At 44.8% G+C, this 18,235-nt stretch overlaps 1 protein-coding gene and 1 long non-coding RNA gene across 2 annotated transcripts; one reads left to right on the plus strand and one right to left on the minus strand.

Annotated features, from left to right (window-relative positions):
• Positions 1–748: 748 nt before the first annotated feature.
• Positions 749–7,961, plus strand: LOC109737236 (uncharacterized). The gene is made up of 4 exons (XR_002226539.4): positions 749–1,038; positions 6,454–6,574; positions 6,704–6,763; positions 6,844–7,961. It is a non-coding gene; the product is annotated as an uncharacterized lncRNA (long non-coding RNA).
• On the minus strand, positions 2,487–7,809 carry LOC109737229 (wall-associated receptor kinase 17). Its single transcript, XM_020296427.4, has 5 exons — positions 6,826–7,809; positions 5,871–6,026; positions 5,065–5,088; positions 4,826–4,981; positions 2,487–3,890 (listed from the first exon to the last, which is right to left on the minus strand). Exons 1-5 carry the CDS (start codon positions 7,760–7,762, stop codon positions 2,683–2,685), a joined length of 2,481 nt encoding a protein of 826 aa, XP_020152016.1. The 5' UTR covers positions 7,763–7,809; the 3' UTR covers positions 2,487–2,682.
• Positions 7,962–18,235: the final 10,274 nt, after the last annotated feature.

Here is an 18,235-nt window from a genome sequence, read left to right on the forward strand (position 1 = left end):
CCTCCAACCCATGAGGCATCCATTGCCTGGGTCTCCGGCCTCGCTGCTCCATCCCCACCACGGACCTCTTGCCCCCCCCTCATCGGCAATCCGGTGGAAGGGGATGAGCGAAAAGGAGCATGGCGGTAGGGCGTCTCTGCAATCCACACCATCCTTCTGCGTCGAGGATGAAGACGATGCTCTCGAGAGGAAGAGTAGGCGTCCAGCGAGGCATAGAATACGCGGAGGGAATGGGGAATTTTTTTCCTTTCTTTCTGGTGAAACCCTAGCCTAGATAGCTCCTTGGGGGCGGCTGTAGCGGGGACAGGTAGGAGCACACGTATAGGGGTGGCGGCGCTGGAGAGGAAGGAGGAGGCGGTTGAGGCGAAGGGAGGCCGAGGACATGGGGCGAGAGGGTTTCGCTCAACAATTTCTCCATTCTTTCCCATTTTTTTTTGTCCCTCTTATTTTCCGCCCAACCCACGAGTCGACATGGCACGCACAAGAGGGCGTCATTGCCGCGAGTCTTATTGTGTTTGATGAGCAATAAAGCTTTGTTTAACCCCTAAGAAAAAATCTCCTCTTCCTTGTCTTTTGTCAAAAAAAGGAAAAATCTCCTCCTCCTTGTTTCGCTAAAAAAAAAAATCTCCTCCTCCTGTCGCAATGGCACGGCGGGCCACATCCCCCCACATCGTCGCCTCAGCCGCGGCGCCCTCCCGTCGGCCGCAATGCCGCTTTTTAGCCCCCCACCCCCCAGCGGCCCCCGCGCGCCGTCCCTCCTCGGCACCGGCTTCGCCAAGGTTAGGGGACGGACTGGACGCGGGTGGGCGTCGCCGGAGACGACGAGGAAGCGGCTGGCCTCGAGCCCTCGACCCTCGACCGCTATCGTGGGAGGTCGTCTCACCGTGCCCTCACGGGCTGAGGCCCGGGGAGGCAAGTGTAGCCCCGAGTAACGCGTCTCTGGGAAGGGCTAGGAAGATATGGGCGGTGATGAGGCTGGATCTTGCTCGAGGAGGCCAGGGTCGGAGCCGCGTCGGAGTCCCAGTGCCTGGCGGCGAGGTAAGGGGCTAAAACCTAGGATCTTTATCTCTATATTCTGGAACTGCTATTGGCTTCTTCCGCGGTGGAATGCAAGAGGCCAGGGCGAGTCGCTTGTACCAAAGTAGGAGTATATGTTTTGTTTTGAAGCCCAGGTAAATGTATTGACCAAACTAGGTTGATCCGGCTACTTACTCAGGGAAAAGAAATGTATTGACCAAACTAGGTTGATCCGGCTACTTACTCAGGGAAAAGAAATGTATTACTACTCACATCCTGCATACTTTCATCTACGATTTAGGCGGATTATGCTTTGAGGTGGTAAAATTATACCCACGAATCCACGAATCCATATATACTAGTATGTATACACATGCAATGCACGTCTTAATTTAACAGAGTGATTTTGATAAAAGAAAAAACCATAGATTTGCAAATAGATTAAAGGCAAATGGAAAAATATAGCAATGTATGAATGCAGATATTAATTAATTGTAGTTAATAAGTATTATAAAGGTGCAGGAAGCCGTATGATTTTTTGCACATCTAGAAGTGCACGTTACTTTATGTTCCCTTCCTCCCAGTTTTTTTCCTCTCAAACAACCTCGCTTGGGCTCAAGTAGCAGATATGGGCTTCTTCCTTTTTCTGGAAGGGCCACGTGATTGTTCCAGAAAACAGTAGAAGCAGTAGGAGTCTACTGTTCATGCGAATCCTGATGATCTCAGCCGTTGGATTGAGGTGACCAACGGCTATGATTGATGCTCTAGGTCTAATTCAAAACTGATACACTATATAGTTGTATAGATATAGATATAACTCCTATAAAAGACTCAGTTGGTGATGATGGTGTGTCTGCCATCCGTCATTTCTGACCATCAGATCTGCATCTAACGACTATGATGTAAGTCGTGGCATTTTTGGAACAAGACCCCACTTCTCTGCTCCAATTTGCAGAAGCCCCTTAGTATCTTGAAACCAACCACATCCCTCCCCCACCTCATCAAAACAGCCACAAGGAATATATTTTGAGTGAAACCTAATACGAGTATATTTTTAGTGATATATACACCAAACTAGAGTGTTTTTCTTTCAAGTTTGTGAACATGTATTATTCTATTTTGGATCCGTTGCAACGCACGGGCACATTGCTAGTAGATATAGATGTATAGATATAGACTAAACTCACTGGTTGTGTGTAAAATGTCCATCGTTAAGCTAGCCCTCAAGTGCTAATAGGACTTGGAATGGCGCAACCCGATGCATTGGGTTCAGATCAACATAGTACCTTTTTAAACCATGGACTAGCTGCATAATTGGCAACCTAATCCTCAGAGGCCAATTAGGAGCATGTGACTAGGTTTTCACAGGCACTCCACATTCCCCTGGTTTTGCATACATCTCGATGTCAGTCTGTCGAGACGGTTTTTTATTGCTTGATTCAGATCAAAATTAGGAACAAATGTGATGCCATATTCACTTAGTGTAAATCTCAGAAGTAAAATTGGATATGAACCCACAATTGTGATATCAAGAATTTGTGGTGATTTGTGGGATATCAAGAATAAGTAAATAGTGATTACTCTGAGCTATTTTACCCAATTCTCCATAACTATATTACACATTGTCTTGAGCTGTCAACTGACATTAAATTACTATGAGAAGGATCATCTTGGACTCTGACAAGAAACTTTCATTTCAGCCTCCATGCTCAACTGTGTACTTCCTTCTGAACGGTGCAGGCTGGAAGTTGAGCTTGCTTCACGTAGAAGGTTCCCTTGTTCATTATATGGTTCAACTGTTTTTCTCATAGTTTGCTCCTTGATGAATGACTTTCTTAGCTCCTCTAAAACTGACGCAACCTCCTTCATAATGGGTCGTTCTTGTCCATTCATACTTAAGCATCTCACAGAGAGCTGCGCAACTGCATAGAGTTGCTCTTCACTTGCTTCTTCCAAAATGTGCGGCTCTATCTCCTTAAGTAGGCGCCCTTCATTGACTACAATCACCATATGCATGGCTAAGTTGCATGATTCTTCTGGCCTGCCTACAGAAATAGGCTTCTGCCTTGTCAATAGTTCTGCAAGAACTACTCCAAAACTGTAGACATCACTCCTCTCTGTGAGCTGGCCGCTTTGGAAATATTCAGGATCGAGATACCCTATAGTACCTTGAATAAGGGTGGTTACATGAGTTTGATCAAATGGAACTGATCTTGATGCACCAAAGTCTGATATTTTAGCCACAAAGTTCTCATCCAACAGTATGTTGCTTGATTTGATATCCCTGTGAATAATTGGTATAGAAGAAGTGGAATGCAGATATGCAAGTGCTTCTGCTATTTGTTCAGCTATCCTTAAGGTATCCTCCCATGTTAAGGAGAGAGGTGCACTTTTGTTTTGGATTTGCTGGAAGAGCGTTCCATTGGGTATGAACTCATACACCAATAAAGGCACCTCTGTCTCTAGACAACACCCCAAAAGCTTGACAACATTCGGGTGATCAGTCTGTGATAAGATGGTGATCTCATTGACAAATTGCTCCACCTGGCTCTCATCAAACACCCTAGACTTCTTTACTGCAACCACGGTCTCATCTGGAAGAACACCCTTATACACTGTGCCATATGCACCTCGGCCAAGGATTCGAGTCTCACTGTAGTTGTTAGTCGCAGTCTTGAGCTCTTCCGCACTGAATATCTTTGCTGACGAGTCCCTACTTTGAGATGTGATTGCTGAAAATCTCTGCTGCAACAGCAAGCCTCCATTCTTACGGAATAACTCGGATCTCTTTCTTCTCACCTTTCTTCTCTTCATGCCCCAGTAGTAGCACAAGGCTGTGCTAGATATTGTAACCACAAGTGCAAGACCAACACCTGCAAAGATTGGATGAAAATGTGTATAACTTGTGTAAGTCAGCATTCTTCGTGTAATGTATGTGGAAATAACATTGTTAGCAATGCTGATAGTTACTTTTGATTACTCCCATGCAGGTTCGATATTGATGTAATCTTTAGGACAAACATAAGCTGACAAATTTTCTTATAATCAGCCATTAGGGAAGATGCCTTTCAATCCAGGCAGCCTTCTAGTCATAAATCATGAACATTAAATGTATACTTGCGTAATGTTTTCTGCCTGTAGTTCACTTGTCATTCATATGATTATGAGTCATCATAAGAGTTATGTATAGAAACAGATTTTCGGAGCTTAGGTGCCCCTGCACGCTTCATTACAAAAAAAATGTTGTTGCTTGTTTTTGAAGTTAAACCGGTAACAATAACACATTCAGAGCCTGTTCGGAATTCCGCCAACTCCGTGAAATCCCCGGAGCTGCGGAGCCAGCAAACAGCAGCTCCACGATTTTCAACAATAACTCCATCCGCTCCGGGAGTGGATTTGTGGAGTGGAGTTCCTCCGAACAGGGCCTCAGATGTGTGAATACTCTATGCACATGCGAATTGGGTGGGAAAAAAGTTATTTTGTGGTCTGGATGAAAAGGAGAGGCACAAGGGGCTAAAAAACCAAATTTGTTTACAATGAACCTGTCTTCTTTAGCATGAAGGTTTGCAGATGCACATGGTGTTTGCATATCTGTTTGTGTGATACCTTTTTGGGTCAGGTGCTGACCTCACAAATTATCGTACATATAAACACTGCATACTACGTCAATGGACCAGCATTGCAGAACTATGTTTCCTAAGAATTGCATTGATAGAATAATACTAATAAAATGGAAGTGAATACTCTATGAAGCAAAAAAAATTTATAATAATAAAATTTATTATGCCAGGTTTCTTGAGTAAGTTACCCAAGGCAGCATCTACAGGAAAGCGCTTTTTTTGACAGCCACTTCCCCTTTCACGGCCATCACCAATCATGCCTTGAGGACAAGAGCACTGCCCATCTTTGCAGTACTCCAAGTACATGCAGGGGTTCCTCTCAGGGTGAGTGCACACGTTCAAACCTAATAGTTAGCCATAGATCGTTAGTAGACTAATAATATAGTCCTCTTTTGCAACTGTTTGGCAAAAAGTATCTTTATCATACCTTGCGATTGTTGCATAGGGGAACCTGCATTGCAAGAGAATGGTCATTATTAGATCTTTTGATAGTAATAACTGTAGCCTGGACATATCTATTTGTTACGTCAGCGCTTGAGAACCTGAAGTACTTCTACCAAGATGAAAGTGCGTGCTTAAGAAATTTTGAAAGATAGAAGTAAAACAGATAGATGACTGCATGAAGAGGCTAGGTGGTACTCTATATGTTCTCATTTAGATGTCCTCTTAGAATGCATGCAATCAACTTCATACAACTTGTACAGCTAATATACACAACAGTATTTGGATGTTCATGTGCAAATCTTATAAGTAGATTTGTCATCAAGATACTTTAATTTCATTACTCTTTTAAAATAATTTGACTAGCATCTGCATCCATGCCCAAACATGTAAAAAGAAACAAAGGTAGTGCATAAAAGTACTCCCTCCTTCCATCTATATAGGGCCTAATGCGTTTTTTAAGACCGCCTTTGACTATTGGCAAAATTAATAGTACATGAGATGTAGAATATGAAAATTATATCATTGGAAGCTCCTTTCACATACGAATTTGACGGTTTGCTTTGTGTAAGTTGCATGTCATATATATTGCTCTAATATTTGGTCAAAGTTAGCCTCGAAAAACGCATTAGGCCCTATATAGATGGAAGGAGGGAGTAGCTGAGCTGTAGCTTTTGATATTGTGCGAATTGTTAAGTATGTTCGGGTCAAATACATTTTGTATGATTTTTCTAACTATAAAGTTAAATTTTAGTACGGTAAACTGTCAAATGTTCCAAGACATAACATTACCAGATGGAAGGGGCGCCTCAGTGCAGCCTGTCCCGTTCTTGTAACCGTCACCAATCAAGTCAGGGGGACATGAGCAAGTAAAACCTCCTTTCGTGTTGTTGCAGAATTTTGTAATGTTGCAAGGGTTGCTGTCCAAATTCCGGCATTCGTTTATATCTAAAAATCAACAATGCAGCACTTCGTTTCAAAAATCAGAGAGGCATATTTTATATTCATAAAAGCAGGTAAAATCATATACGCTGCTTTGTAGATGTGACAATCGAATTAAACTTCCTTGCTTATGTTTGGAACCAGAGCAAAATAACAATGACAATGATGAAATGAATGAATACTTCAGAACAAAGGAACTATATTTGTTTTCAGAATTACATAGGTGCCTCTTTTGTGCTCAAACCAAAACCATCCATCATTTTTCTTTGATTGTGTGGTAGATCGACAAACATTGATGTTCACTTCTGAAATTAGGTCAGAGTTTTAGAGCCATTGGCACCATGGTGGATAAATTGATAAGAACAATCTTGAATATGTGCTATTCAGCTGCCGTTGGTGTACTTCAGAACTAAGAAACTGTATTTGTTTTCAGACTTATAGATGGCGAGATATGAAGAATATATGGACGCAGATTCTTGGAGCATTGGTAAGATTGAAGATCTTGTGCAGGGACACTCTTTTGCTAGTGATGGGTCGATGCACAAGATCGCCTGGTACTGACGCGTTTCAGCCTTCTTGCCTAGATTTTAGTCTCTTCATCAGCTTGTGCTAACAAAGATTTAAAAAATGGGACTATGGTGGTTTCCTGTTTTTTTCAGTAACCTGTTTGTTAATCTGTGTAGGCTACATTTCAAGACCTTAGGTGAAGACTGACTATTGTGTGCCTTCGCATGAAACTGCAGGTGAAATTCTATTCAATATTGTAGGTCATGGATATCTGTGTGGTTGATGAAAAGATATTTACCTACGCACCCTTCTGCAGTGTATGGATTCCCGTCATACCCTGCGTTGCACTTGCAGAGATAGCCAACTCCCCTGGGCGCGTCGATGCAGTCACTCAGACTGTTGCAGAGTGACATCAAGTTGTAGGTTAAGGCCTGGTCGCACGTGCCCTGCCCAACTGCCCAATCCAAGATCATCCCGTGGTCACCAACCGGCAACAGCGGGTCTTTCAGCGGATCCTGCCCACCCTTGAAGACTTGCTCGTCTTGGTCGTAGAAGAACGCAGCGCTGCAAGTGCCGTTCTCGTCAGCAGTGAATTGCCCTGGTAACTTGTCGAACGTCAAGGTGAACTCTCGAGCAGCGTCAATCAGAGGCATGGGGGCCTCGCAGCAAGCTGCATCGTAAGGACAAGATTTTCCGTCGCAAAAGGAGTTGCAGTTGATAGGCTGCCACTGGCTGTGACCGGGCATCGAGTTGCTGAAGTTAGCAGATAGCTTGTAGTCGCATCCAATGGCGACCAGCTTATTGCGCTTGGAGAAGGTGAACGGCGTCCCCTCCAAGCTGATATTGCCGATTCCGGTGGCCTGCGTCTGCTTGCCGTTGCGGTCGTAGCAGACTTGGCTGATGGGCCCGACTAAGATGACGACGAAGGCGTCTTCCACCGACACATAGTCGATTTTATAGCTGCTCTCGTTGATCTCCAGCATGGCTTCCTTGTTCCGCCCGCAGATTACCTCGAAGCCGGGGAGGGATCTGCCTCGGACACCAAATGGATATGGGATGGTGTTGCACGTTATGTTCCGCACCACCGGCGCCGGCAGTGGTGGCAGCGCCAGGCTCCGTGAGAGTGCGCGGCGGGTCATCGCCGAGAAGAGGACGAGCATTAGCACAAGCGGGCGGAGCCGCCGTGCGGGCACCCCAGCCACCGCCGCTGATCTGCTCTCTCTTCCGCACGGCATGTCTCCTCTCTTCCTCTCGGTTGTGCACGGGAGCGAATGCACGGTGTGGTTGCTACGCTTTGTTCAAAGTGTCGACTTTTCTAGTGGTCTCCTGGCGATGGTGATTTTGTGCAAAAGCCCTCAGATTTATGTGTCCTTTTTTGATCTTGAACAAACCTCTTCCGTCGTAATGCATGTCGTGTATTAGCTCTTGTTTTTTCACTGATGTTCAATCCAAGCCCGCGCTCCCAGCCTGGGTCTCCAGCCCAGCCACCCACGCTCGGAAGCCAGCCTCTTCTTGCTTGCCGAAGAGGCGAAGACCAAGTGTCTGACTTGATTGCTGATCAAATTTACAGTCATTACCTTGCTGAGTTGGGAATTTATAATCCTTGCCAAGTGCCTGACTTCATTTTCAATAGTTTCCATCTGCGTGTGCTGTTATGCAATTGCGCGGTCTCTGAAGATGTCAATATCTTCAATCGTTGTCACTCGGAAGGAAATGGCAACAGCTGTAAATATTGCATCACAGCTACGGCGAAGACCGACATTGTTCATGCGAGTCAATGCATAAGGTCGAAATGGACGTCAAGAGTCAAGACCATACGTTGCGACAACTGAGGAAAGATGGCGCCCGTGACAGGATGTCATTGTTCAGGTCCACCACGGCTGGCTCGCTGCTTACATTATGGAATTTCTCTTTACAAAATCACTATGTTGTTGAATGGAGGGAGCGTTGCTTTTGGTGGCACTCTCCCATCATCATCGGCGCCTTCCTTGCCCAATCTGTGGAAAATGGATTGACCTTAGCTTTGCACTATGCTCTTGAACACATCTACGTGCACACGCCCCGGCGGCACATCACAAGTAACCACACACAACTCTGCTATACTTCTACGCTGGTTTCAGATGATTCTTAACGGACTCAAGTCCAACATGCAAGGACTTGGTGGCATTTCACCAACCGTGGGGATCGGACAGCAGCTTAGTGTTTGACGCGATGAAGCGACCACCACGACATGCCGCCCTTGCCCAGACGGCAAAGTTTGCTGGATGTGATCGCCGAGCTTGTCTGCCAGTGGCGCGCGGTGTGCTGTGTTGTGTGCTAAACTTGCTTTTGGCGAACAAATCTTTGCCACTCCCTTCATTCATATATATTACGGCCTAATGTGTTTTTTGAGACTAACTTTGACCACTTGTTAGAGCAATAATATATGACATGCAAGTTACACAAAGCATCCCATTAAATTTGTGCGTTGAAGGAGCTTCCAGTGATATAATTTTCACATTATACATCTTATATATTATTAATCTTATCAATAGTCAAAGACAGCCTTAAAAAACGTATTAGGCCCTATATATATCGAGGGAGTACTTATAGCACGTGTTTGGTAGCCTTGTGAGTCGGGCCTGGCTCAACGGAGCCTGGGTGAGGAAAACAAGCAAAAAATCGGCATTTGCACATTGTTTGGTTGCCCGCATCTAGGCCTCTTGTATTAGGTGAGCAATTTTGGCTTACAGTTTGATTTCCTACATTGGCTCGGCTCACGCAACTACATGGTGTTTGGTTCCATGCAACAACTGTTGTCTGGTAACCTCTTTGTCGAGATGGTGAGGTTACCAGCACACAGCGGCGTGAAGAAAAAATCACACACACAGCAGAAGATAGTTGTAAACCTTAGCTAACCGCAGTTTAAATAAAGTGCCACTCATAAACATATCAGTTCAAACGCAAAACAGTACAATAAGAAACTAATTAAACCAGTTGGAGTATAGGAAGGGCAGTCGTAGACGTTGACGGCGAAGGTGTCGTCATGCTTGCCGCACTTGGTAACCATTTCAATGCCTTCGTCGTTGAAGACGATGACCTTGAGCGTGTCAGGAGTGAGCAGCTTGAACGTCACCATGTAGCCGATCACGGTCTGATGGACGACGGCGAAGGGGGCCCAACCCTGATCGAGGGTCACCTTGCCGTCCATCAGCCGGGCAGTCACCCTCCACGAGCAGCAGGTGTTGGTCCTGAGCTTGAACTCTTGCGGCACCGCCGGGAAGTGTTTGGTGAAGTCCAGGGGCATCGGGATGCACTCAAGCTAAGGGGCAAGGATCACCTTGTAGAAGTGGGTTGGACCTCCCTCCTCATGGTAGTGGGTGTAGTTACGACGCTTGCCACTAAAGGGCTCCTTCGGCACAACGTCCTCATTCGTGGCCACCTCCTCAGGCGTGGTTGGCACAACCTCCATGGGCGGCACCACCTCCTTGCCCTTGTTGTCCGTGTCGATCTGCATTACAAAGAGAGAGCAATATGAAGAGCACAAAGTTCCGAGGTTGATCGCCATTAAAACCTATCATCCATAACCCCTTTATTTACCCATCCTCACGGTCACTACTTACCCACCATCTCACTCAGTCATCTCTCTATCTCTCACTCTCCCTCCTATCTACCGCGATGAACTCCAGCAGCAACTCCAACCGCATCCCCAACCCCTTCCCTTCGGGCATTGGATGGAGGGCTTTCTTCCTCGGGTGCTCGCTTGGTGACCACCCCAAGTTCGAGAACACCATGGAAGTCTGCTCCAACTTCACCAGCATGGCAGGCATGCAGAAAGAGTCAGACGTGGCGGTGAAGAAGGCGACGCCGGAGGAGTTAAAGACGCTGATTCCTGACCCAACGAAGGGCGCTATGTTAGTCGACATCCTTCGCTAGGCCATGAATCAGTCTGATTCCGGCGACGCTCGACAGAGGTCAAGGTGGGCCAAGTATAAAGAGTACCGGCATCCTCATGACCATCATGCTGCAGTGTACTTCACGACAAGGACTATGGTTGCAGTGGAGGAGGAACAAGAAGCGGTGGCGATGGAGGTGGAAGAAGTTGTGGTGGCGATGGTTGTAAGGGCGCTGGAGCCAGGACATCGAAGCATGCCAATCAATCTGGACTCCGGCGAGGAAGAAGAGATGGTGATGTAGCTCAAGGAGAAGAACAAGGGCAAGGGCACCCGCCGTTCCAAGCGCCTCGAGGGTCGCCGAGGCTACAATCTAGGACTACTGTGTAAGATTTACCCCCAATACTGCCTCACCCTTGTGCTCAATCCTGATCGGTAACCTCAAATCTATCGGTACTATGAACTCATGACGATGTTATGACCACTCCTACGACAATTTACGCCGATTGCCCATTCCCCTAACGCGGATCGAACCTAAACGTGGATCGAATGCGAATGAGTACATGAGAAGGTGAAAAAAGTGATTACCGCCATTGTCGTGTCGGAGGTGATGATGCGGATGCCGGTGTAGGGGCCGGAGGTCGCCTTGCTGTTCTTCGATCTACTGAATGTCGTCGCCGCCGCCGCCGTCGCCGTCGGTGAGAGTGGGGATAAGGGAGAGGGGACATGGAGCAGTGAGGGTAATAACTGTCGGCGCTTCGGGAAGCAACGCGGCTTCACGAGCGTGGCTCAGCGCGTGCAGTCCCTGCCACCCACGTGCACCTGGGGGGCTGACTCTGGAGAAACTGTCGATCTGAGCGTTCCCAACGAGACATGCCGAGAGCTGCTTTAAAGTTTGTGTGATGCAAGCGCAATAGTGTATGCACGCAACCAAACAGGCCGGATTCTTCCCGAGCCGGCCTGGTTGGAACTAATGCAGGCAACCAAACACATCCATACAGATTGGAGTTGGCGGTGAGTTCACACGTGAGACCATATAAATAAACAAATGCATTTTTACCCACATGTAAGACTAATAACCTTCAAAAAATATAATAAACAAATGTTACTATTGTGAGACTACCCATAGCAGGAGTAACATAAGAGCATGGTTAATAACAAAGCCTGTTGCTGGCTATATGCCAATGCCACATCACATAAAGACTTTATAAAAGCCCACTAATACAATAGTTTGGCTATAAACTAGCTAGTACTATTCAATGTTTGCATGTAAAGGGAGGCAAGGATACACTCTTGTTTGGTGGAAGCGCCTGCTCACACCGCTGCATGTGGTTGCTTTTCTTGTTTCTCGCGTTGCAGAGGGCGATAGCTGGAGCACCCGCTCCCTTCTTTTTCGTTCCCCTCTTTCCTCCAACAGTGATTTTTGATGACGTGGTACTGCTTATAGCCGGCTGACTAGACCTATTGTACTTGCTCTAAGTGGTAACATTAAACATATCTACGCAAAATAGATGATGTGTCAAGTAATTAATGAGACAAGAGAGTCATGTGGTAACATAATATGTTATTCACACTATGGGTAACATCGCACGTAGCAAGACAAGATGAGTCTACAACCTAATAAATAAAGTGTTGCATGATACCACATTACTCCCCACTATGACCAGCCTGATTTATCTCATCCCAGATAAACAAATACACTGCTACCCTAATATGAGCGTAACACTCTTATAAAAACACAGATTCCAATTCAAAATCATGGTCTTTATTTTAATTTCTCTACCCAATCAATTCTTCCACTTCTATAGCATAGTAGAAGAGAGTTGTAATTTCAACATGGTCATAGACGTTGTCATCCTACCAAATCCACGATTTTTTTCATTCAAATTACTTATGTCCATTCGCCAATGTTTTAAAATTTAAAATATTGTGTCATTGTAAATCTTGCAAAGGTCCTACAATAGTTGCATAAAAATCATGAGTGACTACAACATGACCTTTAGTTATATTTATGCTCCCTTTTTAATCATAAACCATGCAATAGACGCAAGACATCATCATCTTTTGATGATTTCCTAAGCCAGTAGTATCTCATCGTCGTTTTTATGGCTCCTTAGCAATGCAGGTGCATTGTGCTAGTTACAAAATAGTATCAGAGCATTTTAATGGTATATGCTAGAAATTTGCTTCCACCACAAAAATTATGTTCTTCCTGTTGATTTCCTCTAGTTGATGCTCAAATAAGCAATGAGAGCTGAGCTAATCCACCACTTAGAAGTTCACTTGTGTCCTGATTTTCCCATGATCCAATATGCCGATGACACACTCTTCTTCATGCCTGATGTGGAGAGTCAACTGCATGATGTAAATAATCTCCTACTTCACTTTGCTGCCCAAACTTGATTGAGAATTAACCGCTCCAAGTCAATTCTTGATCCCAGCAATGTTACCGAAGATCAATCCATCAAATTGCTCAATATCATTGGTTGGTTGAGAGGTTCCTTTGTTCACTTTGCCATCCTTCTTATCCGCCAAATGTTTGGGGCAGTTTCGCTTCCAGTGACCATTTCCTTTGCAGTAGAAGCACTCAGTTTCAGGCTTAGGTCCAGACTTGGGCTTCTTCCCGGGAGCAGCAACTTGCTTGCTACTCTTCTTGAAGTTCCCCTTCTCCCCTTTGCCCTTTTTCTTGAAACTAGTGGTCTTGTTAACCATCAATACTTGATGCTCTTTCTTGATTTCTACCTCCGCAACATTTAGCATTGCGAAGAGCTCGGGAATTGTCTTGTTCATCCCTTGCATATTATAGTTCATCACGAAGTTCTAGTAACTTGGTTATAGTGACTAGAACTTTGTCAATCACTATCTTATCTAGAAGATTAACTCCCACTTGATTCAAGAAATTGTAGTACCCAGACAATCTAAGCACATGCTCAGTGGTTGAGCTATTCTCCTCCATCTTGTAGGCAAAGTACTGTTAGAGGTCTCATACCTATCGACACGGGCGTGAGTTTGAAATACCAATTTCAACTCTTGGAACATCTCATATGCTCCATGGCGTTCAAAACATTTTTGAAGTCCCGGTTTTAAGCCGTAAAGCATGGTGCACTAAACTATCAAGTAGTCATCATATCGAGCTTGCCAAATGTTCATAACGTCTGCATCTACTCTTGCAATAGGTCTGTCACCTAGCGGTGCATCAAGGACATAATTCTTCTGTGCAACAACGAGGATAATCCTAATATCACGGACCCCGTCCGCATCATTGCTACTATTAGCTTTCAACTTAGTTTTCTCTAGGAACATATTAAAAATAAAATAGGGGAGCTATACGCGAGCTATTGATCTACAACATAGATATGCTAATACTATCAGGACTAGGTTCATGATAAATTAAGTTCAATTAATCATAGTACTTAAGAACTCCCACTTAGATAGACATCCCTCTAGTCATCTAAATGATCACGTGATCCATATCAACTAAACCATGTCCGATCATCACGTGAGATGGAGTAGTTTTCAATGGTGAACATCTCTATGTTGATCATATCTACTATATGATTCACGTTCGACCTTTCGGTCTCAGTGTTCCGAGGCCATATCTGCATATGCTAGGCTCGTCAAGTTTAACCCGAGTATTCTGCATGTGCAAAACTGGCTTGCATCCATTGTATGTGAACATAGAGCTTATCACACCCGATCATCACATGGTGTCTCGGCACGACGAACTGTAGCAACGGCATACTCAGGGAGAACACTTATACCTTGAAATTTAGTGAGGGATCATCTTATAATGCTACCGCCATACTAAGCAAAACAAGATGCATAAAAGATAAACATCACATGCAATCAAAATATGTGACATGATATGGCCATCATCATCTTGTGCCTTTGATCTCCATCTCCAAAGCACCGTCATGATCTCCATCATCACCGGCTTGACACCTTGATCTCCATTGTAGAGTCATTGTCGTGTCGCCAACTATTGCTTCTACGACTATCGCTACCGCTTAGTGATAAAGTAAAGCAACATGGCGATTGCATTTCATACAATAAAGCGACAACCATAAGGCTCCTGCCAGTTGCCGATAACTTTTACAAAACATGATAATCTCATACAACAGTTTATATCTCATCACGTCTTGACCATATCACATCACAACATGCCCTGCAAAAAGAAGTTAGACGTCCTCTACTTTGTTGTTGCAAGTTTTATGTGGCTGCTACGGGCTTCTAGCAAGAACCGTTCTTACCTACACATCAAAACCACAACGATTTTTCGTCAAGTGTGCTGTTTTAACCTTCAACAAGGACCGGCCGTAGTCAAATTCGATTCAACTAAAGTTGGAGAAACAGACACCCGCCAGCCACCTGTGTGCAAAAGCACGTTGGTAGAACCGGTCTCATGAACGTGGTCATGTAATTTTGGTCCGGGCCGCTTCATCCAACAATACCGCCGAATCAAAATAAGACAATGGTGGTAAGCAGTATGACTATTATCGCCCACAACTCTTTGTGTTCTACCCGTGCATATCATCTACGCATAGACCTGGCTCAGATGCCACTGTTGGGGAACGTAGCATGCAATTTCAAAAAATTTCCTGCGATCACGCAAGATCTATCTAGGAGATGCATAGCAACGATAGGGGGAGAGTGTGTCCACGTACCCTCGTAGACTGAAAGTGGAAGCGTTAGGTTAACGCGGTTGATGTAGTCAAACGTCTTCGTGATCCAACCGATCAAGTACCAAACGTACGACACCTCCGAGTTATGCACACGTTCAGCTCGATGACGTCCCTCGAACTATTGATCCAGCAGAGGGTCGAGGGAGAGTTCCGTCAGCATGACGGCGTGGTGACGGTGATGGTGATGTGATCCGCGCAGGGCTTTGCCTAAGCACTACGACGCTATGACCGGAGGAGCAAACTGTGGAGAGAGACGCCGCACACGGCTTGGAATAATTGTTGTGTCTCCAAGGGGTGCCCTGCCCATGTATATAAAGGAGGGAGAGGGAGGAGGCCGACCCTAGGGGCGCGCCATAAGTGGGGGTCCTACTAGGACTCCTAGTCCTAGTAGGATTCGGCCCCCCTTCTTTTCCTTCTCTTTCCTTCTCATGGAAGGGGAAAGGGGGAAAGGAGAGGGAGTAGGAGAAGGAAAGGGTGTGGCGCCCCCTTCCCTAGTCCAATTCAGCCTCATCCCTTGTGGGGGGCGCACCAGCCCCTTGTGGGCTGGTTAGCCTCCCTCCTATGGCCCATATGGCCCATATCTTTCCCCGGGGGGTTCCGGTAACCCCTCCGGTACTTTGGTATGTACCCGATACACTCCGGAACCCTTCCGGTGTCCGAATACTACCTTCCAATATATCAATCTTTACCCCTCGACCATTTCGAGACTCCTCGTCATGTCCATGATCTCATCTGGAACTCCGAACAAACTTCGGTCACCAAAACACATAACTCATAATACAAATCGTCATCGAACGTTAAGCATGCGGACCCTACGGGTTCGAGAACTATGTAGACATGACCGAGACACATCTCCGGTCAATAGAACTTGGATGCTCATATTGGTTCCTACATATTCTACGAAGATCTTTATCGGTCAAACCGCAATAACAACATACGTTATTCCCTTTGTCATCGGTTGTTACTTGCCCGAGATTCGATCGTCGGTATCATCATACCTAGTTCAATCTCGTTACCGGCAAGTCTTTTTACTCGTTCCGTAATGCATCATCCCGTAACTAACTCTTTAGTCACATTGCTTGCAAGGCTTATAGTGATGTGCATTACCGAGAGGGCCCAGAGATACCTCTCCGATACTCGGAGTGACAAATCCTAATCTTGATCTATGCCAACCCAACAAACACCTTCGGAGACACTTGTAGAGCATCTTTATAATCACCCAGGTACGTTGTGACCTTTAATAGCACACAAGGTGTTTCTCCGGTATTCGAGAGTTGCATAATCTCATAGTCAGAGGAATATGTATAAGTCATGAAGAAAGCAATAGCAATAAAACTTAACGATCATTACGCTAAGCTAACGGATGGGTCTTACCCATCACATCGTTCTCTTAAAGATGTGATCCCGTTCATCAAATGACAACACATGTCTATGGTTAGGAAACTTAACCATCTTTGTTCAACGAGCTAGTCAAGTAGAGGTATACTAGGGACACTTTGTTTTGTCTATGTATTCACACATGTATCAAGTTTCCGGTTAATACAATTCTAGCATGAATAATAAACATTTATCATGATATAAGGAAATATAAATAACAACTTTATTATTGCCTCTAGGGCATATTTCCTTCAATATTTCCATTAGTCTCCCACTTGCACTAGACTCAATAATCTAGTTCACATCACCATGTGATTTAACACCCATAGTTCACATCACCATGTGACCAACACCCAAAGAGTTTACTAGAGTCAGTAATCTAGTTCACATCACCATGTGATTAACACCCAAAGAGTACTAAGGTGTGATCATGTTTTTCTTGTGAGAGAGGTTTAGTCAACTAGTCTGTCACATTCAGATCCGTATGTATTTTGCAAATTTCTATGTCTATAATGCTTTGCATGGAGCTACTTGATGTTGGCTTGAACTACGTCGGTATTTCCCCAAAGAGGAAGGGATGATGCAGCACAACAACAGTAGGTATTTCCCTCAGTGATGAGACCAAGGTTATCGAACCAGTAGGAGAACCAAGCAACACTACGTAAATGGTACAGGCACACAAAGAACAAATACTTGCAACCCGACGTGTTAAAGGGGTTGTCAATCCCTTTCGAGTAACGGTGCCAGAAATTGTCAAGTTGACGGTATAAAATTGTAGTAGATTGATAGATGCAAATAAAATTCAGCGAGGTACTTTTGGGCTATTGATAATATAGATCTGAAAATAAAAGCGAATAAAAATAGATCTTGAAGGAAAATATAATAAAGAAGAGACCCGGGGGCCGTGGATTTCACTAGTGGCTTCTCTCGAGAAAAATATCATACGGTGGGTAAACAAATTACTGTTGGGCAATTGATAGAACTTCAAATAATCATGGCGATATCCAGGCAATGATCATTATATAGGCATCACGTCCAAGATTAGTGGACTGACTCCTGCCTGCATCTACTACTATTACTCCACACATCGACCGCTATCCAGCATGCATCTAGTGTATTTAAGTTCATGGAAAAATGGAGTAATGCAATAAGAACGATGGCATGATGTAGATAAGATCTATTTATGTAGAAATAGACCCCATCTTGTTATCCTTAATAGAAACGATACATACATGTCGGTTCCCCTTCTGTCACTGGGATCAAGCACCGTAAGATCGAACTCATCACAAAGCACCTCTTCCCATGGCAAGAAAAATCGATCTAGTTGGCCTAACTAAACCAAAGATTCGAAGAAGAAATATGAGGCTATAATTAATCATGCATATAAGAGATCAAGAGGCTCAAATAACTTTCATGGATAAAAACATAGATCTGATCATAAACTCAAAGTTCATCGGAACCCAACAAACACAGCGCAAAAAAGAGTTACATCATATAGTTCTCCGAGAGACCATTGTATTGTGGATCAAAAGAGAGAGAGGAAGCCATCTAGCTACTAACTACAGACCCGTAGGTCTACAATGAACTACTCACACATCATTGGAGAGGCACCAATGAGGATGATGAACCCCTCCGTGATGGTGTCTAGATTGGATCTATGGTTTCTGGAACTTGCGGCGGCTGGAATTGATTATTGTCGACTCCCCTAGGGTTTCTGGAATATTGGGGTATTTATAGAGCAAAGAGGCGGTGCGGGAGGCCACCGAGGTGGGCAGAA

The sequence above is a fragment of the Aegilops tauschii genome, chromosome 2 (genome assembly GCF_002575655.3).
Source record: "Aegilops tauschii subsp. strangulata cultivar AL8/78 chromosome 2, Aet v6.0, whole genome shotgun sequence".
NCBI classification, from domain to species: Eukaryota; Viridiplantae; Streptophyta; class Magnoliopsida; order Poales; family Poaceae; genus Aegilops; species Aegilops tauschii.

Bases quoted from the DNA above. Each gene is read 5' to 3' on its own strand.
- LOC109737229 (XM_020296427.4), bottom strand. From the start codon at position 7,762: ATGCCGTGCGGAAGAGAGAGCAGATCAGCGGCGGTGGCTGGGGTGCCC. The intron at 5,089-5,870 runs GTAATGTTATGT...CTTGCAATGCAG, and splicing joins TGAGGCGCCCCTTCCATCTG to GTTCCCCTATGCAACAATCG. The intron at 3,891-4,825 runs GTAACTTACTCA...CAATCTTTGCAG, and splicing joins TCCTGTAGATGCTGCCTTGG to GTGTTGGTCTTGCACTTGTG.